The sequence below is a fragment of the Aquarana catesbeiana genome, linkage group LG10, assembly GCF_042186555.1.
Source record: "Aquarana catesbeiana isolate 2022-GZ linkage group LG10, ASM4218655v1, whole genome shotgun sequence".
Lineage (NCBI taxonomy): Eukaryota > Metazoa > Chordata > Amphibia > Anura > Ranidae > Aquarana > Aquarana catesbeiana.
This window is the reverse complement of record NC_133333.1, coordinates 126,047,877-126,075,857: the sequence shown is the minus strand read 5'-3', so window position 1 is coordinate 126,075,857 and position 27,981 is coordinate 126,047,877. Positions and strand designations below refer to the sequence as shown.

The 27,981-nt window shown below is 41.0% G+C and overlaps 1 protein-coding gene across 1 annotated transcript in view; it reads right to left on the bottom strand.

Moving 5' to 3' along the window:
• TBCEL (tubulin folding cofactor E like) overlaps nucleotides 1–27,981 on the bottom strand; it is a 130,106-nt gene that overhangs the window by 22,383 nt on the left and 79,742 nt on the right. The window contains exons 4-8 of the mRNA XM_073602577.1: nucleotides 23,535–23,674; nucleotides 20,156–20,337; nucleotides 14,450–14,706; nucleotides 13,837–13,963; nucleotides 12,547–12,663 (exon numbers count right to left, since the gene is read on the bottom strand). Coding sequence (XP_073458678.1) covers nucleotides 12,547–12,663; nucleotides 13,837–13,963; nucleotides 14,450–14,706; nucleotides 20,156–20,337; nucleotides 23,535–23,674 — 823 coding nt within the window. The remainder of the gene's footprint in view (nucleotides 1–12,546; nucleotides 12,664–13,836; nucleotides 13,964–14,449; nucleotides 14,707–20,155; nucleotides 20,338–23,534; nucleotides 23,675–27,981) is intronic.

Genomic DNA, 27,981 nt, shown 5'->3' with positions numbered 1-27,981 from the left:
GCATGAATTTTAAGAAGTAATGGCGAGTGATCTGAGAGTCCGCTGGGTAGATATGATACATCTAATACATCAGACAGCATAGTTGGATTAGCAAAGGCAAGGTCAATACGAGAAGAGGTTTTATATGTGGCAGAAAAACAAGAGTAGGCTCTAGTCTCAGGATGTTTCCACCTCCAGACCTCAGTTACGCCCATTACTTGAGCCCAGGTAAGTAAATCTGTAGAAAATTGTTTTGGGGGAACAGGTCTGTCCAGGTCAGGGGCCATAATGGCATTGAAATCACCCATCAGCAACAGTTTTGCCGGATAATACGAAATTACTTTCTCCAAGATTGCGTATAGGGTGGACGAAGAAAAAGGAGGGGGAATATACACCCCTACTACTATATATCGCGTACCCCACACCGTAAATACTATTATTACATATCTGCCTTGGGGATCAGTATAGACCTGTTCCATTATACATGGAAGAGATTTACTGATTAATATCGATACTCCTCTTGCATATGTAGAATAAGAAGAATGAAAGGCTTTCTGAATCCATGGCTTTTTTAGTGCCAAACACTTGCTGCCCCTGAGATGCGTCTCCTGTAAAAGCACCATATGTGGAGAATGTAATTTAAGGTATCTAAAAAGTATCGCCCTCTTAAATTTAGAATTAAGTCCCTGAACATTCCAGGATAATATCCTGAAAACGGAGACATCACGTGTCGTCATTATACGTCAAATTATAAATGAAAGAAGGAGAAGTAGAAAGCAAATTTAATCTAGGTGTACACCCTAATGTACATCTCAGGGGCAGCACTAATCCAGGGAGTCTATACCTGGTAATAGCATAACCAATGCATAACCAATCATTCCAAACAAAAACATATACACATACAACACCAATAAACAATACCCAAGATGACAAAAGGGTATCTATCCTGCCCTCATCTGGTGGCGTCTTCCAAAATTTGGAGAGTAGCCAGATCAGGCTTTTACCCAAAAAAACAAAAAAGGAAACCCTAAAAAATTTAGTTAGCAACAGTTCGTTAGTAACCACTTGGTGCTGTAGCGCAGCACCTAAGTAGGGGAAATCTGGTTCAGAAATCGGGGGGAAAAAAATAAACAAATAAATAAAAAAATAAATAAAACAGAGAAAAAAAAACAAACAGCTCCAAGCATCAATTGAAGCAGCTTTTCCAATACCTATAGGGTAAAAAAAAGGTGATTGCTTGTCGGCCGTGGCCAACACTAAAAAAGGGGAAAGGGGGGCTTCTATACTGAAACAGACACAAGCCGACTTAGAATGCAAGATAATATGATATAGTAATAATAGAAATTGATACAATTGATACAAATTTATTACAAGGGAAAGACAAAAAAAAAACAGCAGCATTACCCAAAAAAAAGAAAAAAAAAAGAAACTTTAAGCATAGAATATATGTGAAGCATGTATATCCCTATATATGTATATATATATATATATATCCATACACATATATACGCATACGTACGCATACTCACCCACCCCCACCCCAACCCATGTGTATATATATACACTGCCTAAGAAAAAAAAAAGGGGGGGGGGGAGGGGTATGATAGGCAAACATTTAGCAACCATACATATCAGAGTAATAAAACAGTAATGCAACAATAATGAAACTATAATGGAGCCATAATGAACCCCCCCCCCCCAAAAAAAAAAATTATAATAATAATACAATACAAAAAAAAACAAAACAAAACAAAACAAAAAAAAAACATTTTTCCTTTAAAAAAAAACAAAAAAAAAAACAAAACAGTTTTTAACTTGTAAATACCAAATCTCAGAAAGAGGCTCGGTCCTTAAGTGGTTAAATATGACTTTTTAGATAATTTTGTTAATACATTTTGAAGATTTTATCATATATATATATATATATATATATATATATATATATATATATATATATATATATATATATATATATATATATAGGATTGACTTTGTTTGCACCGCTATAGTCCCATCCTACTTGCTCTGCTTGTTTCAATAACCCCGGGATGAGGTGCTCTATACTGTGATAACCTATCCACATTAGCTCACATTCTCTCTCATATTATGTTTTTGGTAAATCTAAAGGAAAATGGTACAAGAAAATTGTATAATGTATGGTCAGCATACCCACAATCACTATGGTTTCTAACAACTTCTTTGTTGTCCCAATGTAGCATGTCAGATTACAGATCACATTTTTATGTGCAATTATATAGTAACGGACAGAATATTACTGGTTGCAATGGACATCAAAAACTAAACACAACATAAGCAAAATGAGCAATGCACTGTGCATTGTTTGTATTAAAATAGAATCTAATGGAAAAAGGCGGCCTAATTTATATAGGGGGATTATGACTAATTAAGAGTTGGCCTTTTATTTTGCATGTGGGCACCAGCTAACTGCACTGCTTTTACTAAAGCCATACTACATTACTGTGGTCGTAACCTGTTATATTTTCCATTTTTATGAATTTTAGGCACTAAGTCAGGGCATCAGACCTGTATCTGCATTATCATTGCTTGTTCTAATTACAAGTCGCAAGAGTGCTTATGACAAAAAAATTGGAACTGGTAAGTAAATGATTGGCTTCCTGTTCTCCGAATGCTTGGGGAGTGTCCAATTATTTCCTTAGTGCTCATAAGCAGTGGACAGTAAGTAGTACAATGTGCACACATGACGTGCTGCATTCAATGAGGTTGTAAACCCTCGTTTTTTGTTTTAATAACAACAAACATGCCTATACTTACCTGCTGTGTGCAATCGTTTTGCACAGACCACCCCTGATCCTCCTCTTCTTGTGTCCACCGTTGGTGCTCCAGACCCCTCCTCTTTATCAGGTGCCCCCACGTAAAGCTGCTTTCCCTGGGGGCATCCGTGCAGGCTTGTTCCCGAGTTCCGTTGCTGCATCCATTGATACAGACAGCGGGGCTTGGCCCTGTCCCAAGCCTCCCTGGATTTGATTGACAGAAGTAGCAGCCAATGGCTCCTGCTATCAATCTGTCCAATAAGGAGAGAGACAGTGGCTGGAGCTGTTGAGCTCGTGCACATCACTAGATTGGATCGGGCTCAGGCAACAAAAAGAGAGGATCTGGGGGGAGCTGCAGTACAGAAGGTTTTTCACCTTAGGGCTTTACAACCACCTGAGAGAAAAATATCCTCGCCTCCTGACAGGTCAAGCAAAGAAGACTTTTAGGTTGGGGTCAATGATTGCAATGGGTGTTGGAAGAAAGTAGGCGAAGACCAAATCATGATAACCATATGCCATAAGTGGTCAAGAAAGGGTGGGTGGGGATGAAGCTTAGGTTGTGGTTTTTTGAGCCGATATCAAAATGTTGTGATACGATTACCAAATAACAGAATAAACAACCAGGCAGGTAGGCTAGGGCTTTATCTCCTTTTCAAATGGTACTATGTATATTATCTAGAGAGTACCTTTAACAAAAGGATAATACACTGTATATTTTTAAAAGAATCTTATATTTTATACATATATTTTGAACTAAAGCAGAACTAAACTAAGCAGTACTGGTTTCTGCTCCGGTGATGCAACGTCTGCCAGCTCCCTCACAGGGCGCCAACACCTTTGCTTGGTCTTTTTCTGCGTTCGGTGTCTTTGGTCCTCTTGATTAGCCAGCTCAGGATGATACAACACCTTTGCATGCGCACAGGAGTTAATTCATCCCGATATCAAGGCATGCCAAGAAAATACGCTGGGCATGTGCAGCTCAGTGCACAATCCAAACAAGTTTGCCAACAGGCATAGTATGAATCGTCTACAATAAAAAGCCTTTCATTTTTCAGGTATATTTTCCTTTAATGACAATATAAAAAAAAAAAAACATTCTGCTGCTTATGCCACAAAAAAATACCTATTTTTAATCCTAGTATCTGCTCACACTAAGTGTCACTCTCATGCATATAAACATTAAAGTGCCAATGTATTCATACAATTAAGTACTAATAGGTCACTTCATACTGGTCCCTTTTACAGGTATAGCGTAAAACATTAAAAATAAGTGCCTATACCGTTTCAAATCCAGTAAGGCACTGTCTTTAAAAAAACATATAGTGTACACACGGCCTCCTTCCACTATCTCGGCGCAGAGTATATCAGATTTCACATAGATAGACTAATCTCATTTATAACCTTGATGTCATCACAATATTAATAATAACAGACCACAAGATCAAATCAAGTGTTAGTAATTATTAAAGCAGCGCTACTATCATATAGTTCATATGATCAGCTTTCATGTGTATAAAATACACAAAAGTAGGAAATATTTGACAGATGTTGTGAGAAGACAGTCCCAGAAACCGCAGACGGAAATCTTGTATATGCTGTATCAAAGACACCCCACCGCAATCTGTACAGCACACTCCCCTTCGGGGTTTACACTCACCAAACAGATGTAAGTTTTAGGCATGGATAGATAAACCACAATATTCAGCAGCACACGAGGTGATATCACAGCATTTCCATTGATTCTCAGGGATAAAAGAAACACTTCCGTTTCTCACATTTATTGGTTAAAAAGTTTTTCCACAATTAACATCAGTCAGAGATAATTTCATAAAGTTGTTTCAAGGCAAATCAGTGTTCATTTCATCACAGCATTAAGGGAGAGGTGACTCACATGTAATACAGGGAGCAGCGTCCACCACTTGCTTCCTGGTCTGTCACTTCCCGGCTGTGGCTTCCTGACCGTCCGTTCGTCGCGAGGTCACGCCCTGACTAGTTTAGTCATTCGACTTCCTCTGAGGGCGTGGCCTCACAACGTTAGGACCTTATATGCCCATAAGCCTGTGGAAAATTGCAAGTCCTGCGCATGCGCAACGGCAACCTTGCACATGCGCACTGGCTGTTCGTCCCTCCAGCTGACACTGTCAGTGACGTAGCCATAAGAGAATAAAAGTGACCAATTACAAGCATAAAAAGAGACTCAATATATCTTCCAAACTAATACTGATAGAATATTATGTTAGATCATATTTAAAACCAGATCCATTATCTAAAAAATATATATATATCCTCAGTAGTCACTGATAAAACAGTTAATGTCTAATTCGACATTTAATCCCTTAGGCGAGAGGGTGTCAATCAAATAAATCCAGTAGGTCTCACGTTTTGAGAGTTCCCTAACTCGATTAGACCCTCTCCATGCAGGTTTAATATGATCAACTCCCCAAAACCTCAATCCAGTGGGATCTTTTTATGCTTGTAATTGGTCACTTTTATTCTCTTATGGATACGTTGTAGATATGGGTATTTTACCGTACCTTATTACACTAATATTTAGTCTTATAGTAAATGATCCAGTATTTTATTTTAGTATTATATTTGATCAGGCAGGGCTTTTGTAGTAATATTATTGTACCTGTAATACTTGCACTTTTAAGAAAATGTGTATTATATTAGATTTTATTTAATTTTTATGGTAATTTATATTTGTGTCTCATTATGAGATCTCATTTTAGACATTTTATGCTGCTTTTGTGTTTTATGCGAGTGGAGTATGATTTTTAGATAGTATGTCTAGTACTTTACTATGAGGTATTATGTCCTAATAATGTATGCAGATGGCATTGTAAGGTACCTATATGTAGTCCTCTTCAAACTGCCTCTGGTGATCAGTAACTGATCACTGACAGTGTCAGCCGGAGGGACGAACAGCCAGTGCACATGTGCAAGGTTGCCGGTGCGGTGTGCAGGACTTGTAATTTTCCACAGGCTTATGGGTATATAAGGTCCGAGCGTTGTAAGGCCACGCTCTCGGAAGTCAAATGACGAAACTAGTCAGGGCGTGACCTCGCGACGAACGGACGTTACGAGTGCGCTCCACAGCCAGGAAGTGACAGACCTGGAAGCAAGCAGTGGATGCTGCTTCCTGTATTACATGTGAATCACCTCTCCCTTAATGCTGTGATGAAATGAATGCTGATTTGCTTTGAAAAAAACTTTATGAAATTATCTTTGACTGATGTTAATTGTGGAAAAACTTTTTAACCAATAAATGTAAGAAACGGAATTACACTATTGGAAGTGTTTCTTTTATCCCTGAGAATCAATGGAAATGCTGTGACATCACCTTGTGTGCTGCTGAATATTGTGGTTTATCTATCCATGCCTAAAACATACATCTTTTTGGTGAGTGTAAATCCCAAAGGGGAGTGTGCTGCACAGATTGCGGTGGGGTGTCTTTGATACAGCATATACAAGATTTCCATCTGTGGTTTCTGGGACTGTCTTCTCACAACATCTGTCAAATATTTCCTACTCTTGTGTATTTTATACACATGAAAGCTGGTCATATGAACTGTATGATAGTAGCGCTGCTTTAATAATTACTAACACTCGATTTGATCTTGTGGACTGTTATTATTAATATTTTAAGGCACTGTCTTTCCCCGCTCTGCACATGCTCAGTTGCTCTCTATTCTCGGCACTGTGCTTAAAATCAAAGCCACTAGAAGGGCTGCTGAAAGGGGAAGAAAGCAGCAGGAATGAAACAGGCTGTGCAGAGGAAATACAGATTAGGCAGGGAGAAAAGAAAAGCAGGAGAGATGACAGGACAAACTCTGCTGTCAGGGAAACACAAAAGAGTTAAACTTACAAGGATAGTGTTTTATCGTATCTCCCCAATATTCTATCCTTTCTCCCTTGGTAGTCTAAACTTCAGTAGTGTAAAGCGTCTGTCAGCCTACTTCTCTAAATGAGCCAAGACATACAATTGCGCTGGAAGCGTACATACAGTGCATTGAAAAAGTATTCATACCCCTTGAAATTTTCCACATTTTGGCAAAATGTATTTTATTGTGATTTCATGGGATAGACCAACACAAAGTGGCACATAATTGTGGAGTGTAAGGAAAGTTTAATTTTTTACAAAAAAAATATCTGGAAAGTATGGCATGCATTTGTATTCAGCCCCCCTGAGTCAATACTCTATACAACCACCTTTTGCTGCAATTACAGCTGCTTGTCTCTAGCAGCTTTGCACATCTAGAGAGTGAAATTCTTGCCCATTCTTCTTTGCAAAATAGCTTAAGCTCTGTCAGATTGGATGGGGAGCATCTGTGAACAGCAATTTTTAAGGTCTTGCCACAGATTCTCAATTGGATTTAGGTATGGACTCTGACTAGGCCATTCTAACACATGAATATGCTTTGATCTAAACCATTCCATTGTAGCTCTGGCTGTATGTTTAGAGTCATTGTCCTGCTGGAAGGTGAATCTCCGACCCAACCTCAAGTCTTTTGCAGACTCTAACAGGTTTTCTTCTAAGATTGCCCTGTATTTGGCTCCATCCATCTTCTCGTTCTGCTAAAAGGTGAACCTCTGCCCCAGTCTCAAGTTTTTTGCAGCCAATTTGGCTCCATTTTTTCATCAACTCTGACCAGCTTCCCTGTCCCTGCTGAAGAAATGCATCCCCATAACATGATGCTGCCACCACCATATTACATGGTGGGAATGGTGTGTTCAGGGTGATGTGCAGTGTTAGTTTTCCGCCACACATTGCATTTGGTTTTTAGGCCAAAAAGTTAAATTTCGGTCTCATCTGATCATAGCACCTTCTTCCAAATGTTTGCTGTGTCCCCCACATAGTCTCTCGCAAACTGCTAACGAGACTTTCTTTCAACTATGGTTTTCTTCTTGCCACTCTTTCATAAAGGCCAGATTTGTGGAGTGCATGACTAATAGTTGTCCTGAGGACAGATTCTCGAACCTGAGCTGTGGATCTCTGCAGCTACCCCAGAGTTACCATGGGCCTCTTGGCTGCTTCTCTGATCAATACTCTCCTTGCCTGGCCTGTCAGGTTAGGTGGACGGCCATGTCTTGGTAAGTTTGCAGTTGTACCATACTCTTTCCATTTTCGGATGATGGATTGAACAGTGCTCCAATGAGAAAGCTTGGGATATTTTTCATTATAACCTAATCCTGCTTTAAACTTCTCCACAACTTTAGCCCTGACCTGTCTGGTGTGTTCCTTGGCCTAAATGATGCTGTTTTTTTCACTAAGGTTCTCTAAAAAACCTCTGAGGGCTTTACAGTAGCTGTATTTATAACGAGATTAAATTACACACAGGTGGACTCTATTTACTAATTAGGTGACTTCTGAGGGCAATTGGTTCCAGATTAGATTTTACACAGATCAGAATAACTCAACACACAACCATTAATGTCTAAACTGCTGGCAACAAAACTACAAACGGGGTGATCCTATGTCATGATCGGAGAAGATACAACTTTATGAACCCCTTGTGATCGCTACACGCCGCCAAGGTCTTCCCACCATTGCCATTAAGCAATAAAAGCCGGTTTGACCCTCACAGTATACACTGTTTTGGGTTCAAACCCTCCGGTAAGCCTCCAATTTTACCAACTCTACCGTTAGAGTGATTTGCATGTGTGTGAAGACACTGTGGGGTGATGTTCTAGAGCCGATTTATAAATCATTCAATTTGGGACTTGAACTCATCTGATGTTTTGCATCTATTCAAAGACTATAGAATCTTACTCTGGTGAAGGTGGTTCACACATCACTTATAAACATTATTTTATCTATGCTTCATACATGGACTTTGTACTGGTCTTAATTCCTACATATTGTGAGAAATCCGAATGTGTTTTGGTCTAGTTGTTTGTAACATACTGGTTCTATACCTTATCAGTATGCAGTTGTTTATTCTTTTTTCTAATTTATTTTAGCGCTACACGTTTTGTTTTCCATTTGATATATGTGCAATTTTCTAGTGCTGTGGTAGCTGCTCAAAATATTTGGGAGTGAGCGCATATTTTGCCATTTGGGTTGTTGTTTGTTTATAGATTTTAGTTAGGCCTCTTTCACACGAGGGATCCGTATGTCCGTTTTTCATCCTTCCGTTTTCGGATGAAAACGGACATACATGTATCCCTATGGAGCGTCGGATGTCAGCGGTGACATGTCCGCTGACATCCGACCCGCTCCGATCCGAAAAGTGTAACGGAGGAAAACCCTACTTTTCCATCTGTTTTCGGATCGGATCGGGTGACGACGGACACTACGGTCCGTCATCATCCGATCCCCCATAGGGGAGAGCGGCGCTCTGACAGGTCCGTCGCTGCACAGTGTGCAGCGACGGACCTGTCATCTTTCATCTTTCTGCTCAGCGGGGATCGGCGAAGTGATCCCCGCTGAGCAAGCGGGTGTTCACGATCCGCCCCGTGTGAAAGAGCCCTTAGGGCTATCAGAGTAAAGGGGGCTGAATACAAATGCACGCTATACTTTTCAGATTTTTATTTGTAAAAAAAATTGAAAACCATTTATTATTTTCCTTTCACTTCACAATTATGTTCCACTTTGTGTTGGTCTATCACATAAAATACATTTACGTCTTTGGTTGTAAAATGACAAAATGTGGAAAATGTCAAGGGTTATGAATACTTTTTCAAGGCACTGTATTTTTATTGAACAAAGTGATGTATAGCAGCACACACTCATTTTGGTAGCATGCTGGAATGAATGTTAGTTAACAAAAAGAACATGAATTGTTATCAAACTGTTATGGGTAAACCAATTTCTAATAAAGGTACACTCAGATTGCAGTATATAGTGCACTGAATCCCAAGCGCATCTAATAAATAAATAAAAAAGCGCAGTAGTACAGTGCAAAGTGGGTTATCAGCAGCTGGTATGTGTACAGACTATTCCAATACTTACCTAAAGTGCTATTGGACCTTTCTCCTGCTGGAAGGTCACATTTCTCTGTTAAGTAATTCAATTCACAGGGGTGTGAGCACTGGAAGCACTTTTGGATGTACGTTTTTCAGTGCACTGTTGAACACTTGTTTGATGTTGTGGCATTATAAGTGAAGATGTAAAGTAAATAGAGGCTCTTTATTTCTCAATTCTTTTGAACAGCATTTGCACTTTGGTATGGGCTTTTAACATACAGTGGGGACGGAAAGTATTCAGACCCCCTTAAATTTTTCACTCTTTGTTTTATTGCAGCCATTTGCTAAAATCATTTAAGTTCATTTTTTTTCCTCATTAATGTACACACAGCACCCCATATTGACAGAAAAACACAGAATTGTTGACATTTTTGCAGATTTATTAAAAAAGAAAAACTGAAATATCAAATGGTCCTAAGTATTCAGACCCTTTGCTCAGTATTTAGTAGAAGCACCCTTTTGATCTAATACAGCCATGAGTCTTTTTGAAAAAGATGCAACAAGTTTTTCACACCTGGATTTGGGGATCCTCTGCCATTCCTCCTTGCAGATCCTCTCCAGTTCTGTCAGGTTGGATGGTAAAAGTTGGTGGACAGCCATTTTTAGGTCTCTCCAGAGATGCTCAATTGGGTTTAAGTCAGGGCTCTGGCTGGGCCATTCAAGAACAGTCACAGAGTTGTTGTGAAGCCACTCCGTTATTTTAGCTGTGTGCTTAGGGTCATTGTCTTGTTGGAAGGTAAACCTTCGGCCCAGTCTAAGGTCCTGAGCACTCTGGAGAAGGTTTTCGTCCAGGATATCACTGTACTTGGCCGCTTTCCTCTTTCCCTCGATTGCAACCAGTCGCCGTGTCCCTGCAGCTGAAAAACACCCCCACAGCATGATGCTGCCACCACCATGCTTCACTGCTAGGACTGTATTGGACAGGTGATGAGCAGTGCCTGCATTTCTCCACACATACCGTTTAGAATTAAGGCCAAAAAGTTCTATCTTGGTCTCATCAGACCAGAGAATCTTATTTCTCACCATCTTGGAGTCCTTCAGGTGTTTTTTTTAGCAAACTCCATGCGGGCTTTTATGTGTCTTGCACTGAGGAGAGGCTTCCGTCAGGCCACTCTGCCATAGAGCCCCGAGTGGTGGAGGGCTGCAGTGATGGCTGACTTTCTACAACTTTCTCCCATCTCCCGACTGCAACTCTGGAGCTCAGCCACAGTGATCTTTGGGTTCTTCTTTACCTCTCTCACCAAGGCTCTTCTCCCCCGATAGCTCAGTTTGGCCGGACGGCCAGCTCTAGGAAGGGTTCTGGTCATCCCAAACGTCTTCCATTTAAGGATTATGGAGGCCACTGTGCTCTTAGGAACCTTAAGTGCAGCAGAAATTTTTTCGTAACCATGGCCAGATCTGTGCCTTGCCCCAATTCTGTTTGAGCTCTTCAGGCAGTTCCTTTGACCTCATGATTCTCATTTGCTCTGACATGGACTGTGAGCTGTAAGGTCTTATATAGACAGGTGTGTGGCTTTCCTAATCAAGTCCAATCAGTATAATCAAACACAGCTGGACTCAAATGAAGGTGTAGAACCATCTCAAGGATGATCAGAAGAAATGGACAGCACCTGAGTTAAATATATGAGTGTCACAGCAAAGGGTCTGAATACTTAGGACCATGTGATATTTCAGTTTTTCTTTTTTAATAAATCTGCAAAAAATGTCAACAATTCTTTGTTTTTTTGTCAATATGGGGTGCTGTGTGTACATTAATGAGGAAAAAAATGAACTTAAAAGATTTTAGCAAATGGCTGCAATATAACAAAGTGTGAAAAATATAAGGGGGTCTGAATACTTTCCGTCCCCACTGTATATGTTTGAAATGAAACATTTTATGAAATTTGACTTTGAATATATTTGATATTTGTTCAATATTTCAGTGCTGACAATTTTATCACTACTACGCTTTATTACTTAGATGCACTATATATTGTAATGTGACTGTATTTACATTGGAAATTTGTTTTGATAAAAGGTTTTACATGGTAATGCACTATGTAGTGATTTTGCTTTTTGCCCTGGGAGCCAGAGAGGATAAAAGGTACCTGCTGGAACTGGAAATCAGAGGACCCCAGAAAAGGTAAACATGCGTTTTATGACCCAATATAATATATGGGTCATAAGGAGAAGGTGACAGCACACTCGGTATGCAGCACAAAGGGGGTGCAAAGTGGATTTGAGCACTAGAGTGATATTGGATGTACAAGGCACAGTGGGGTCGATTTACTAAAACTAGAAAGTGCAAAATCTGGTGCAGCTCTGCATAGAAACCAATCAGTTTCCAGGTTTTTTTGTCAAAACGTAATTGAACAAACTGAAGTTAGAAGCGGATTGGCTACCATGCACAGCTGCACCAGATTTTGCACCCTACTTTTAGCAAATCAACCCCACTGTGATATGGATTAGCAGTATATTTGAGGTTGTGTTGCACTACCCTTTTGATACATAAATTTTCAAGAGTGACACTAACATATTGATTTATATGGAGTATCGCTGTACTGTTTTTTATTTAAAGTTTCACTTTAAGAAATGGTTTAATTTATATGTTACTCTTTTTGTAGCAGTGATGTAGTAAAACAAAATTTTTCAACAGTAAAAAAAAAAAAAAAAAAAAAAAAAAAAAGATCTGACTTTAACTTTGACAGACATTTAAGCTGGAGAAGAACAATAGTCAAGGCCAATAGGGGAATTGTTTGTAAACACTTAGAACTGGATCTGAAAAGGTTTTTTGTCAGACCCAACTCCCCTCTATCTTTTGTCTCACCTTAATGGGACATCTTCCTTTGGGAAATTCATATAGTAACGGAGGAAGAATCTCTCCGAGTCTTCTCTTTCACCTTCTGTGACAACGCTGCCATTCAGTTTGGAAACAGATGGTAATCTAGTATAAGAGAAAAAGTTTAGCTGGGCCATCATTGCACTAAAACTGGTAGAGGAGAATGATCTGATCAGTCTTTCATGAAATCAATATGCTTTCACATCGCACTGTGAGAAGTTTTGATGGGTGCCTGTCAGGTGTAATCAAAGAGAAGTGATAATGGCTTAAGTCAAATTTATTTTTATTTTTTTAACACTTCTGAACTATACCATACAACCCCATTAAGACAGCCTGCAAGTACCTGCAATAATAGTTAGAACAATTCTCTTTATATCTGAGATGGCACATAATCCTACTTATATGCTATATACAGCTGTCTTCCTGCAGGAGCTATGCCCCACACCAGCAATCAGATAATTAGTGTAATTTTTAATGCAATTTAGATAATGAAAGTTAAAAGACCAATTTCTATGTTCTACAAAGCTAACTTTTCTTTTCATTGTAAATCTGTTACTTTATCAACCAGATTCAATTTGCCACGGTTTATTACAGCTTTAGAAATGAAAGCTAAAATGTATGTAAAGACCTCTTTCACACTGAGGCAGTTTTCAAGTTTTCAGGCACTTTAGCGCTAGAAATAGCCTCTGAAAACCGCCTCATTCATTGCAGTGTGTCTTTTCACACTGGGGCGGTGGGCTTGCGGGGCGCTACGAAAAGTCCTGCAAGCAACATCTTTGCGGCAGGTTGGGAGCACTGTAAATAGCGCTCCCAAAATGCCCTACCCATTGTAATGAATGGGCAGCACTTCCAAAGCAATTTGAAATCGCCGCAAAACTGGAGTTTTTACCTTGTTTTTAAGGTAAAAAACGCCCTGCTAGCGGCCGAAAAGCGCCGCTAACGCACAGATTGCCTGATAGTTTCACTGTTTGGAATCCATGCCCCCTGCACTACCTAGTAGTGCCAGACAGCCTCTTCTGGAAGGATGCTGGTAGTTAGCATTCTTTTCTGGGAAGCAACTGTTACCCATTATTCCCACATTTTTCTAATTTCATTAAATTGAAAAAAGTGTGAATCCTGTTTCAAAACTGTATCGATCTTCTGTGATTTTATATATATATATATATATATATATATATATATATACACACACACATATATATATATATATATATATATATATACTCCTAAGTATTTTTTTCAATAAATGATCGTTATCACAATGCATAGTATAAATACCTGGCAACAACTAATTTCCTGCGTTCTTCTGTGGTATAAGGCTCCACTAGAGGGATACCTAATAACCTGACTTCTTCTATCTTCGGTAAAGTGTTTAGTTTTTCAATGTCTTTCCAGGAACTTAGACCTGCAGAAGATAACAAAAGGGTTATATAAAACATACCGGTCATATCTAAAAAAATACAATAAAAACTGTTCTTTACACTGTACAGTATAATATAGTAGACATGTTTTCAATGAAACATGTCTATATTTGTATCTTTTCCACTTTTGGGTGGAAAACTAGCCGCAATGCTAATATATTTAGGTCTTCCCACATTGTTGTTTTAAAGATGTACAAAGATCAATTAATTTGGATTATCCGTGTGCACATACTATAAGTATCTATGTAAACACACACTAGCATGAGGCGCGAGGTTAGTGCCCATGCAGGATCCAAAGTACCATTATAGGCCATTCTCGGTATCTATGGGTGCACTGAATAAAAGATTAACTCCTGACATTATGAAATCTACACCCCCCATCCCTAAATAAGCAAAGTTCAGTGTATGCCACAGTGCAGAGTAAACATTACAAAGAGAATAAAATGAATACAGCAACAGGATAAGGTTACCTGACTTGTGAAGGCTTATTGACCGAAGGTTTGGAAACAACCGTGACAAGGATTCCCCAGAGTCCCCAATCGTCAATATATTGTTATTCGCAAGGATAAGTGTATGAAGACAAGGAAACATCATGCCTAATTTACAAATGTCAGACCATTCCTGGAGATTGTTGTCTGTTATATGAAGAAGCCTCAATGAACGAAAACAAACCGGTGAACTCACTATGGTGTCATAGTCATTAAGGCACAAAAACAGTTCCTCTAGGCTGGAAAGGAATAAAAGATAATTTTTGTTAAAACAAAAAAAACTGTAGACAAATGGTTCTCAAAATGTCAGGTGGTCTTCACTAGTGAGACCTATTGTCATTATTAGAGAGCTATAAGAAGTCTTTCAAAACATCACGTTTTTATTTTTTTATATATCATTTGTCCACATCCGTTCTATGTTTGATGGCTTTGTTTGCACATGCAGGGTTAAATTTGTATGTTTAGAGTCAAATTTCATATTACTTTTACCTTATGACATGTCCTGGGAATCATTTCTGAATAGCGGGTAAAAGGCATTGGTGACAAACCTTTTAAACCCAGTTTGTGGGTTATAGATGAAAATGATACTTACCCCCATTTTCCTCTGTTTACCCCCTCTCTTTTATAGGGCCCAATCAAACCAATGACTTGCTGTATTGCATGTTACATGCATTTGTTAGCTGTGGTGCCATTCATTTTTAATTTGGCACTCCAATGCACCTGTGCTGCAGCACACTGTAATGCATGGTAATGCACTAACATGAAGGTGTAAATGGACCCTTGTGACCAAAATTTCTTAGAGTCCTACCCTGGGTAAATGTCATGTTAAAAGATTTTCCCATGTAATTTGACTGGAGACATTTTTAAACATCCTATCTACTCTGTAAAAGCAGCGGTGGTGCTCGCTGCAAATCATAGATTAGGGTAATCTCTGGTAATAGGAAGGGGTGTGTATACTTTTCAACTAAACCTTATCTGCCCGAACTATGGAAAAGGGCACCGTCCATGCTTAATTTGGTCTCCCTCTCTCTGCACAGACTCACACAATTGTTCTTATTACATAGAACATACCACACACTTTGTCCCCCAACGTCTGAGGCTTAGGACACAATGTCTTAGTTGAGATGAAACAAAGAAACCACTTTAGGTAAAAATGACACCTGTGGCTGTAGAACCACGCTGTCATGGTAAAGCACCAGGAACGGTTCCTTACAAGTAAGAGCAGCCAATACGAAAAACTCTGTGACCCAAAGTAATGGCAACCAGAAAAATAACCTTCTGTGTCAAAAGGACTAAAGAATATCCCAGACGGGTTAAAAAGGATATTTGTGTAATACAGAAAGTGCCAAGTTTAGGTCTCATGGAATCAGCGAGTCCTGACAAGTGGAACAATGCACAAGACCCCTTGTACAAAGGCACGCACCAAGGAATGTGAAGCAATTAGCCTCTGAAAAAGGACCCCCGAGGCCAAAATCTGACTTTTGACCCAAGGCCAAACACTGATCAACTTCAATTTGTAGAAAAGTCAGGATGCGATCCAAAACATTCTTGTGAGGATGAAATCTCACACAGAGCAAAATAAGATTGCCAGGTTTTGTGGTAAACCTTCCCTGAAGTCACCTTTCAAGCCTTCAGTAGGGTAGGAATGAGAGTCAGAGACTTCCCTGTCTTTTGAGACTCTGGCTTTGACAGCCATGCCATGAAAACCAGCAACTACGAGAAGTATGCAATATTGGACCTTGTGAAAGAAAGGGTCGTCTGCCGTCATGTTCACAATGTCGGAGTACCACGTTCTCCTGGGCGAGGCCGGGGTTATCAGGGTCACCAGAATTCCTGCCACTCATAACCTGCAAAGCAGACAAAGTAGAAGCTGTAATAGCGAAAAGGCATAAATTAGGGGGAACTGGTCCACGGTATCACCAGAGCGTACAACGTGAACATGCAAGGATTCGTGTTCCTGGAGACCAACTGGTCCAGCACCACATTGAATATGGTTCCCCAACGTCAACAGAGTTCCTTGAACACCTCTGGATGAACAGTACACTTCTCGGGAGACAGTTGCTGACTGCTGAGAAAATCCACCTGCAAATTTTTCATATCTAGAATGTGGACAACAGACAGTGTGGGAACATAGAGTTCCGCCCAAGACAGGATGAGATCCACTTCTTCCTGAGCAGCCCGAAATCTGATGCCTCCTTGATGATTTATGTATGCCAATGCTGTGGCACTGCCTGACTGGATCCTTACAGGAAGGCCCTTCATCTGCACAGGCCAATGCAGTATGGCAAGGCGAATCGCCTGCAACTCCAGAATGTTGATGGACAATCACCATTCCTGCGGTGACCAACCTCTCTGGACAGTAATTTGTCCAGAACTCCATCCCAGCCCATCGGGCTGGTGTTTTGTCATCAGAACCTTTCAGGATAGACAGAGAAACAATTTTCCCGTCTCCAGAATATGTGAGGTGATCCACCAGTACACAGGAAATCCAACAATTGTATCCTCCTATTCCATACTGCTAAGACATTTGCTGGAGAGGCCTGGAATGAAACTGGGCAATGCGTCGAAGGAGGCTACTAATTTTCCCAAAACCCTCATGCAAAGACTAATCGAAGGATTGGTCAATGTCTTGAACAAGACATTTGTCTGTAGGGAGGTTTACTCTCATCTTGACAGTATCCAGGGTCAGGACTAGATATCCCAACCTCTGGGTTGGTACTGAGGCTTATTTCCTAGTAGAGCTGGATAAAATGAGAATTACAATTTCTTTGCTTAGAATATAGATCACGATTCTCGACGTAACATCATCTTTCACATTATACAAAAATTTAGGCTAACTTTACTGTTTAGGTTTTTTTTTAATTCATTGAAGTGTTTTTCCCCCAAAAAAATTGCATTTGAAAGAGCGCTACGCAAATACAGTGTGACATAAAATATTGCAATGACTGCCATTTTATTCTCTAGGGTCCCTGCTAAAAAAAATTGATATAATGTTTGGGGGCTCCAAGTAATTTTCTAGCAAAAAATACTGATTTTAACTTGTAAGCATCAAGTGTCAGAAAAAGGCTTAGTCTTTAACCACTTAAGGACTAGCCTCGTTTTGGATTTTAGGTGTTTACATGTTTAAAACAGGTTTTTCTGCTAGAAAATTACTTAGAACCCCCAAACATTATATATGGTTTTTCTTCTAACACCCTAGAGAATACAATGGCGGTCATTGCAATACTTTTTTTTGCACCGTATTTGCGCAGCGGTCTTATAAGCGCACTTTTTTTGGAAAAAATTCACTTTTTTGAATAAAAAAATAAAACAACAGTAAAGTTATCCCAATTTTTTTTTATATTGTGAAATATAATGTTACGCCAAGTAAATTGATACCCAACATGTCATGCTTGAAAATTGCGCCCGCTCGTGGAATGGCGTCAAACTTTTACCCTCAAAAATCTCCATAGGCGACGTTTAAAAAATTCTACAGGTTGCATATTTTGCGCTACAGAGGAGGTCTAGGGCTAGAATTATTGCTCTCGCTCTACCGGTCGCTGTGATACCTCACATGTGTGGTTTGACCACCGTTTTCATATGCGGGCGCTACTCGCGTATGCGTTCGCTTCTGCACGCGAGCTCGTCGGGACAGGGGGGTTTTAAAAATTTTTTTTTTTATTTTTATTATTTATTTTAAAATATTTTATTTATTTTTACACTGTTTAAAAAAAAAAAAAATTGTGTCACTTTTATTCCTATTACAAGGAATGTAAACATCCCTTGTAATAGAAAAAAGCATGGCAGGACCTCTTAAATATGAGATCTGGGGTCAAGAAGACCTCAGATCTCATATTTACACTAAAATGCAATAAAAAAAAAAAAAAAAGTCATTTAGAAAAATGACATTTGAAAAAATATGCCTTTAAGAGGCGTGGACAGAAGTGACGTTTTGACGTCGCTTCCGCCCAGCAGTATCTTGGAGACGAGTGAGCGCCATCTTGGCCTCACTTGTCTCCAGACACACCAGGCAGAAGGACGCGATCACCTCCGCCGCTACCGACGGCTCCGGTAAGCGGCGGAGGGCACCGGATCGCGGCGGGAGGGGGGGGGCCCCTCTCCCGCCACCGATAAAAGTGATCTCGCGGCGAATCCGCCGCAGGGACCACTTTTATCTGAAAGCCGGCCGCCGCACGAAAACGGGGATACCGGGGTTATGGCAGCTAGCTGCTGCCATAACAACGATATCCCCGTTCAAACTTAGGACGTATATATACGTGCGGCGGTCGGGAAGTGGTTAAGTGGTTAAACGGACCTCATTTACACACAGAAGTTCATCCCTTTGATCTAAAAGAACCAAATGATATAATGTTTCTTTTTATCTCAGTGCTGAGCAATTTTATGTTCTCTGTGAGCAGAGAACTGCTCTACACTTGTTACATGAATCGTGAAAATGCCGGATTAAGATTGTGAGGGGGGTTGAATCAAGATCACGATTTTTTAACGATTAATTGTGCAGCTCTACTCAGTAGGTAAAAGTGGCAGCATAACCCTATGGTCAAAGATATGAAGATAGTTTGTGTCCTTTGATGTAAGATAAAGAAATATATCATAATAAATTGTTACAGAAAGTTTTTTGTACAATAAGGCTGAAGTTTGAGCCTTGAGAAGTACGAGGAGCCAGACAGTTTATGTACTGACAAAAGGAATGCTGATAGAGAAAGCAGACAGAGAAATTAGCTCATTATTTTGCTGTGCTTTTCGTTCATTGCCACAGGCTAAGGCAGGTCTCAAACATTAAGCCCAGAAGTTGGTTGAATGTTGGACTGGGGATATTTAGTGGCGGAAAAGTACTATAGGTGAGAGTTTTAAACTAAAGGTGAGTATTGCAGCAAAAGTAGCTTTTTTTATTTACTTAATGGTCATTAAAGCGGTTGTTCCTTTAAAGCATGAGCAGTAACATAGTGCTGTTGCATTGTCATTTGTCCCGGTTTTATTTTATTTAAAATACCTGGTTGATCCTGCCAGTTCCTGCCCTGACCACCATGGTCAGTTTACGTGCCTCGGTCACCCCGCAGTGTTCTGAGTGTCTCCTCTCTTCCCCTCCCTCCTTGCCTGTCAGCACCAGTCTGTGTCTGCAGAGCCGATCTCCTCCAAGCCCCTCCCCTCTTCTCCTGCCTCTATTTCAGTGCATTATATAACACAATGACTTGTATCTTCTCTGTTTTAGAAAGATATTCACTGCAGTATGTCAGTTTTTTTTAAAATGATAAGCCTAAGTACCTTTTTGCAAAACTCAGAGTGGTCACATGATCTGCCTCTGCTGGCTGGCATCACTGGGGAATCTCAGCCCCTCCCACTGCTGTTCTTAAATCAAGGAAGCAGAGCAGAGGGAGATCATGTGATTGCACAGAGGAGCTGTGAAAAAAAGGTATTTAGGATTATAATTTAAAAGAAACACATACACACATACTGCACCTTATATCTTGCAAAAACAGAGATAATACAAGTAATTGTGTTTTGTGACTTTCCAACCTCTTTAATTTGTATCCATCGTATTTAGTTGAGTTTTTCATCTAAGCTAAAATAAATCTCACTTCTGGAATAAAATGGCCTATAAGTGTTTAGTACCGACATACACATCAAGACTACAACATCATTGTAGAATTGGCAGCACCTATAAAATAATTGCAGCACTATCATACTTACTCTGGTAGCTCCATCAGCAGTGTGTGGACGGTTTCCCAGGAAACTTTGCAGTTATTGAGAACCAGTTTCCGAATGCCAGAAAATGATCCAGCGCACTCACGTTCCAACACAGACATGTACAATGGGTTAGAACTCAAATTCAAGAACTGCAGTTGAGGCACGTTAGATACAATCTTGCTGATCTGCAAGTACAAGCAAAAAAAGCAAAGGATTAAGTGAGGGCACGATTATGCTGTAACAAACTTGCCACAGTCAACAGTTTCCTGTAGTTTTCACATGCAGCAATTTATGCAGTTTTCAATATATCATAAACTAAGATTTTAACATTGTGAGAAAGAAAATGGGAATAGGGGGCGCTAGAATGGTTGGCTAGTAGGTGACTAGACCAATCAGTGTAGTGAAAAATTCTAAACTAAAATACAGTCGTAAAACACAAATAGGTGTAAATATCAAAATAGTCCAGCTGGACATAGGTGTCCAAATTGATAAAGTCCATCCATAAAGTGAATCAGTGAAAAACCATTATTAGAAATCCACAAAACAGCAGAAAGAAACAAATGTTCCAAATATAGTGATGTCTTCCGACAGATAGTCCTCCACCATACATCTAGCAATTCAACACCCAATGTGAATTCATAAGTGATCTGATTACCAGATCTATGTGACCTATTTCCTAGAAAAGATAGTCAAATAGTGCTTGTGCAGGGTTGTGCCTGCTCACATATGTAGGGCTGGTGGTGGGAACCTTCCTCTTCATGGGTACAGGCAGGATATATAGAGAGAGCAGAAAACTTCCATAGTATAATACCGTTTATTGAATAAAATGCAAGTAATAAAAGTGGCCAAATGGCTTCTTACATTTAAAAGTGCCTAACCCGGCACTGGGGCTGCTGGCTTCTCATAGAGAATAGTGGATGAAGTTGCTTCCTGAGGAGGTAAATCACGAAATGTACGTCAAGGCAGTACCTGGTCACGTTTGTTCTGTCTTTGCCTACGTCGCTTCCCGTGCGGCTGGTTGTCGGCGAGACCTGGTGGAATGCATGCATCCACGGAGGTGGACGCGAAGGTGACTTCATCCACTATTCTCTATGAGAAGCCAGCAGCCCCAGTGCCGGGTTAGGCGCTTTTAAATGTAAGGAGCCATTTGGCCACTTTTATTACTTGTTTTTTATTCAATAAACGGTATTATACTATGGAAGTTTTCTGCTCTCTCTATATATCCTGCCTGTACCCATGAGAAGGAAGGTTCCCACCACCACCAGCCCTACATATGTGAGCAGGCACAACCCTGCACAAGCACTATTTGACTATCTTTTCTAGGAAAGAGGTCAAATAGATCTGGTAAGCAGATCACTTATCCATTCACACTGGGTGTTCAATTGCTAGATGTATTGCGGAGGACTATCTGTCGGAAGACATCACTATATTTGGAAGATTTGTTTCTTTCTGCTGTTTTGTGGATTTCTAATAATGGTTTTTCACTGATTCACTTAATGGATGGACTTTATCAATTTGGACACCTATGTTCAGCTGGACTATTTTGATATTTACACCTATTTGTGTTTTACGACTGTATTTTAGTTTAGAATTTTTCACTACACTGATTGGTCTAGTCACCTACTAGCCAACCATTCTAGCACCCCCTATTCCCATTTTCTTTCTCACAATTGTAAGGAGTATATCACTTCTTTTAGGGGTGCAGCAGTTTTTATTTTTATTTCTATTAATTTTAGTTTTTGTATAGGTTGGCGCGGAGTTTCATGTATATTCACACTAATAAGATTTTAACATAACACAACATAGGCCACTAAGGAGCACTGCAGGGAAGAAGGCACTGTTCTTATGTTTCACTTATGAAGAGTTTAAAGAATTGAATGCAAACATACCCCATTCTATTTGCATTGCTCAACTCCAGCTACAAAAATGCCTTTGCATATTACCTTGTAAAAGTAGCAGTCACATCCTCACTGTGCTGTGCTGCACATAGCCAGTACAGAGAGCAGAGCTGTGGGAGGGGCCCCTAAGGTCCACCCACTACAGATTGTCTGCAGAAAACTACAGGGGAGGCCAGATACAAGACTAATCACCCTGCACAAAGAGAGAGATGCAGCAGTGACCGGCCTTTATTACATGACACTCGTGCACAGAGACAATATGCAGAAGTTGTTTAATCCTGGATTACTGCACAGATCTGGATCTTAAAAAGAGATACACCAAGTTCAAGATTCATGTAATTATACACATGCCTCTTGTATTGAGAACATATTTGTTTAGCCTAGATTTCAGCTTTACTATCCAACTTATCAACAGCTAAAACCTTTCCCTTCCTCTAAACATGTAACTTGGAAGAATATCCTGTGAGATAAAGGCCAAGCCAAGCTTTTTTTCATTTTGTTTTGGGGTTTTTGTAGTGTTGGCTAGTGTAGGGAAAGGTAAGAACTTTGTTAGATTTTTAAAGCTGTTCCTTTTAAAGAGATATCCCTTTGCTACCAGTTCACCTTACACTTGACACCGTAAGAAGTTAGGTGAAATTAATTCAATGGACAGCAAAATAATAAACAGATCCCAAATTTTTTATTTTTTAAAAACAGTAAATGGGGAAGGATTTGAACCTCTGGTTTGTTGTTTAGGCAGAGGTTCTAAACCTTCTCCACTCAATCCAAAGGAAAATGATGTGTGGGCAGTGCAGTGGCTAAGTGGTTAGCACTTCTGCCCGGCAGCACTAGGGGTGCGGGATTGAATCCCAACCACTGCATAAATAAAATAAAACGGGGTCTTTGACTTTCTAATGATCAGAGCAGATAAAAAGTAGAAGTATATTGTTAGACCCCCCCCATGGTCTTGTCATGTTTGATCAACCATGGGGCCAGAAAAACTCTAGTCCTATGATGCAGTAGTAGCTTCTGGCCTTCTACTGTCTGAACTACCCTGTCAACCAGAATGATGTTCTGCACTGTTGTTTCAGGATGCCATGTTTTAGACCACACATTTGCTGCTTATTGATTGTAAGGAAAGTAAACTTGCAGAACTTCAAAAGCTCTTCATTTTAAATCCAAATTATTACATTATTGTTCTCTTCTACCTAGAAAATGGAAGCACATGCTTGTATTAACACTTAACTTGGAATGGCAACATGAAAGAGGCCTTTTTAACATTTTTCTAATACCTTTGTAGAATTTGTCTACACATCTTATATCACTTCCTACACATTAGGTGCCAGCATTTTGATGGCCTGTCTCATTACCAGACATCCAGATGTTACAAAATGGTGGCGTGGTTTACCCACATTTATCTGTTCAATTCGATTCTCTGGTAAATAAAGGTTTGAATAAGAACAGCATTCTATTCATGCTGTGAACAGTTTGATGTTTTCTCTTACCTCTTGCCAGCTGTCAAGATGATTACCAGATAGGTCTAATTCTGACACATGTGAACAAAAGGCAGCAATCTCATTCTCTTCTCCAGCATGGGTAATGCCACAACTGTTCAATACCAAGATACTGGGGAGGTTCAAGCGATCTAAAACAGAATTTTAATGAGCTCTAGTTATTATGTATTTATTTAAATTCAACTAATGTGAGTACATAAATTTGACATTAGCCTGCTGCATTCCCCTATACGGCAGTACTAAAACTAAAAAAGGGAGGGGATAGAGCAGGGTGAACAGAGGGATACCCTTATTAAGACTCGGTTCACATTGGAACCGGCTGGAGATCACACAGGAGCGCTGTGTGTCCCTGTTCCCTGCTTCAGGGACAAGTCAGGGCCGAATCTATACCTGGATACGGCCCTAAAACAGAGCCAAAGTCACTTACTTTTCTTGTCCTTATCCACATTTCCAGACGTTTCCATTAGTAATGTCTTTCTTCCTTACAGACTATAGGTCATGACACAGGAAGGAGTTGACCAGCTGACCTCATTAGCACACACCCTGCATCATCCACCCTCCCATTCCCAAGTGCATATTTTTTTAAATGAAATGCAATCAATCAGTGGTCACCCTTTTTACTAAATACACAATCAGGTTGCATAGTGTATGGCCATCTTTATACAAGTACATAGGAGGGAGTAGACAGAAAAACTCAGCTGTCAAGCCCCATTCACAACTCTGCATAGAGGGAACTCACATTCCCACATGCGTTTTTCTTTTTAGCGAGGGGGGGGGGCGTTTTGGAGCATTTTCACTCATCACACATAAGGCAGCCCTTCCACCTGATTGGGCTGCCCTACACACACAATCGCCCCAAAGAAGCTTCAGAACTTTTTGAGAGCTGAGCTTGGTGTGTTTTTTTTACTGAGATTTTTGGTGCAGCGCATTTCTGAAATGCAAGGAAACGCACGGATGTGAATGGAGCCTTGTTGTTCTTGTGTTACTGCACCAATTTCACTTTCAGGCCCCATTCACATCTAGCATAGTGGGAGCGCACGTTTTGTGGCTCATTTTTCCTGTGACATGCATAGGGCAGCCTGTTGATTTCAATTGACTGCGTGTGGTAATGGGACATTTTGGCGTTTTGAGGGTTGCGTGTTTTTTACTGTGCGTTTTGCAGCATTTGCCCCTCATTTTCTCACATGGAAAAATGTGTGTTTCCTTCTGTGTTTGGTGTCCCGTTAACAATTAATGGCACTGAAAGCGCAACTAGTCAATTTAGGTGTATAAACATGGCCATACACTATGCAATCTGATTGTATATTTAGTGAGACGGGTGATCACTGATTGATTGCATTTCATTTAAAAAAATGAACATCTGGGAGTGGGAGGGTAGATGATGCAGGGTGTGTGCTAATGAGATCAGCTGGTCAACTCCTTCCTGTGTCAGGCCTACAGTCTGTAAGGAAGAAAGACATTACTAATGGAAACGTCTGGAAACGTGAATAAGGACAAGAAAAGTAAGTGACTAGATTTTATGGAAAGCTTTGATATTTTTTGCAAAAAAAGTACATGAATGCTATATTAGTGCATAGGGGAGCTGGAATTTAGAAGAAAAAAAAATGTACAAAAGGTGAACTTACCCTTTCAGCCATCTAAAACAGTGGGAGAGATTTACTAAAGCTGGGGCACACAGAATCTGGTGCAACTGTGCATGTGCATAGTAACCAATCAGTTTCTAGGTTTTATTGTCAAAACTCAATTAAACAAACGAACTTAGAAGCTATATATAATTAACCACTTGACGACCGCCTCACGCCGATGTACGTCGGCAAGGCGGCACGGACAGGCAAAATCACGTACATGTACGTGATTTGCCTTCCGCGGGTGGGGGGTCCAATCGGACCCCCCCCCCGGTGCCCGAGGCGGTCGTCTTTTGTTCCCCGGCGATCGGAGGTGAGGGGGAGGCCATCCGTTTGTGGCCCCCCCTCGCGATCGCCGCCGGCCAATGGGAACATTCCTTTGCTGCTGTATGCTAAACAGCAGCAAAGGAAATGATGTCATCTCTCCTCGGCTCGGTAGTTTCCGTTCCAGCGCCGAGGAGAGAAGACATCACTGTGAGTGAAAACACACTACACAACACAGTAGAACATGCCAGGCACACAAAACACCCCGATCCCCCCCCCAATCACCCCCTTCCCCGTCACAAACTGACACCAAGCAGGTTTTTTTTTTTTTTTTTTTCTGATTACTGTATTGGTGTCAGTTTGTGACAGTTACAGTGTTAGGTCAGTTACTGTTAGCCCCCTTTAGGTCTAGGATACCCCCCTAACACCCCCTAATAAAGTTTTAACCCCTTGATCACCCCCCGTCACCAGTGTCGCTAAGCGATCATTTTTCTGATCGCTGTATTAGTGTCGCTGGTGACGCTAGTTAGGGACGTAAATATTTAGGTTCGCCGTCAGCGTTTTATAGTGACAGGGACCCCCATATACTACCGAATAAATGTTTTAACCCCTTGATTGCCCCCTAGTTAACCCTTTCACCACTGATCACCGTATAAGTGTTACGGGTGACGCTGGTTAGTTCGTTTATTTTTTATAGTGTCAGGGCACCCGCCGTTTATTACCGAATAAAGGTTTAGCCCCCTGATCGCCCGGCGGTGATATGCGTCGCCCCAGGCAGCGTCAGATTAGCGCCAGTACTGCTAACACCCACGCACGCAGCATACGCCTCCCTTAGTGGTATAGTATCTGATCGGATCAATATCTGATCCGATCAGATCTATACTAGCGTCCCCAGCAGTTTAGGGTTCCCAAAAACGCAGTGTTAGCGGGATCAGCCCAGATACCTGCTAGCACCTGCGTTTTGCCCCTCCGCCCGACCCAGCCCGGCCCACCCAAGTGCAGTATCGATCGATCACTGTCACTTACAAAACACTAAACGCATAACTGCAGCGTTCGCAGAGTCAGGCCTGATCCCTACGATCGCTAACAGTTTTTTTGGTAGCATTTTGGTGAACTGGCAAGCAAGCACCAGCCCCAGGCAGCGTCAGGTTAGCGCCAGTAGCGCTAACACCCATGCACGCACCGTACACCTCCCTTAGTGGTATAGTATCTGATCGGATCAATATCTGATCCAATCAGATCTATACTAGCGTCCCCAGCAGTTTAGGGTTCCCAAAAACGCAGTGTTAGTGGGATCAGCCCAGATACCTGCTAGCACCTGCGTTTTGCCCCTCCGCCCGGCCCAGCCCAGCCCACCCAAGTGCAGTATCGATCGATCACTGACACTTGCAAAACACTAAATGCATAACTGCAGCGTTCGCAGAGTCAGGCCTGATCCCTGCGATCGCTAACAGTTTTTTTGGTAGTATTTTGGTGAACTGGCAAGCACCAGCCCCAAGCAGCGTCAGGTTAGCGCCAGTACCGCTAACACCCACGCACGCAGCATACACCTCCCTTAGTGGTATAGTATCTGAACGGATCAATATCTGATCCGATCAGATCTATACTAGCGTCCCCAGCAGTTTAGGGTTCCCAAAAACGCAGTGTTAGTGGGATCAGCCCAGATACCTGCTAGCACCTGCATTTTGCCCCTCCGCCCGGCCCAGCTCAGCCCACCCAAGTGCAGTATCGATCGATCACTGTCACTTACAAAACACTAAATGCATAACTGCAGCGTTCGCAGAGTCAGGCCTGATCCCTGCGATCGCTAACAGTTTTTTGGTAGCTTTTTATTGAACTGGCAAGCACCAGCGGCCTAGTACACCCCGGTCGTAGTCAAACCAGCACTGCAGTAACACTTGGTGACGTGGCGAGTCCCATAAGTGCAGTTCAAGCTGGTGAGGTGGCAAGCACAAGTAGTGTCCCGCTGCCACCAAGAAGAAGACAAAGACAGGCCCGTCGTGCCCATAGTGCCCTTCCTGCTGCATTCGCCAATCCTAATTGGGAACCCACCGCTTCTGCAGCACCCGTACTTCCCCCATTCACATCCCCAACCAAATGCAGTCGGCTGCATAAGAGGCATTTTCTTTATGTCCTCCCGAGTACCCCTACCCAACGAACCCCCCCAAAAAAGATGTTGTGTCTGCAGCAAGCGCGGATATAGGCGTGACACCCGCTATTATTGTCCCTCCTGTCCTGATAATCCTGGTCTTTGCATTGGTGAATGTTTTGAACGCTACCATTCACTAGTTAAGTATTAGCGTAGGGTACAGCATTGCACAGACTAGGCACACTTTCACAGGGTCTCCCAAGATGCCATCGCATTTTGAGAGACCCGAACCTGGAACCGGTTACCGTTATAAAAGTTAGTTACAAAAAAAGTGTAAAAAAAAAAAAAAAAAATATATAAAATAAAAAAAAAAAAATAGTTGTCGTTTCATTGTTCTCTCTCTCTCTATTCTCTCTATTGTTCTGCTCTTTTTTACTGTATTCTATTCTGCAATGTTTTA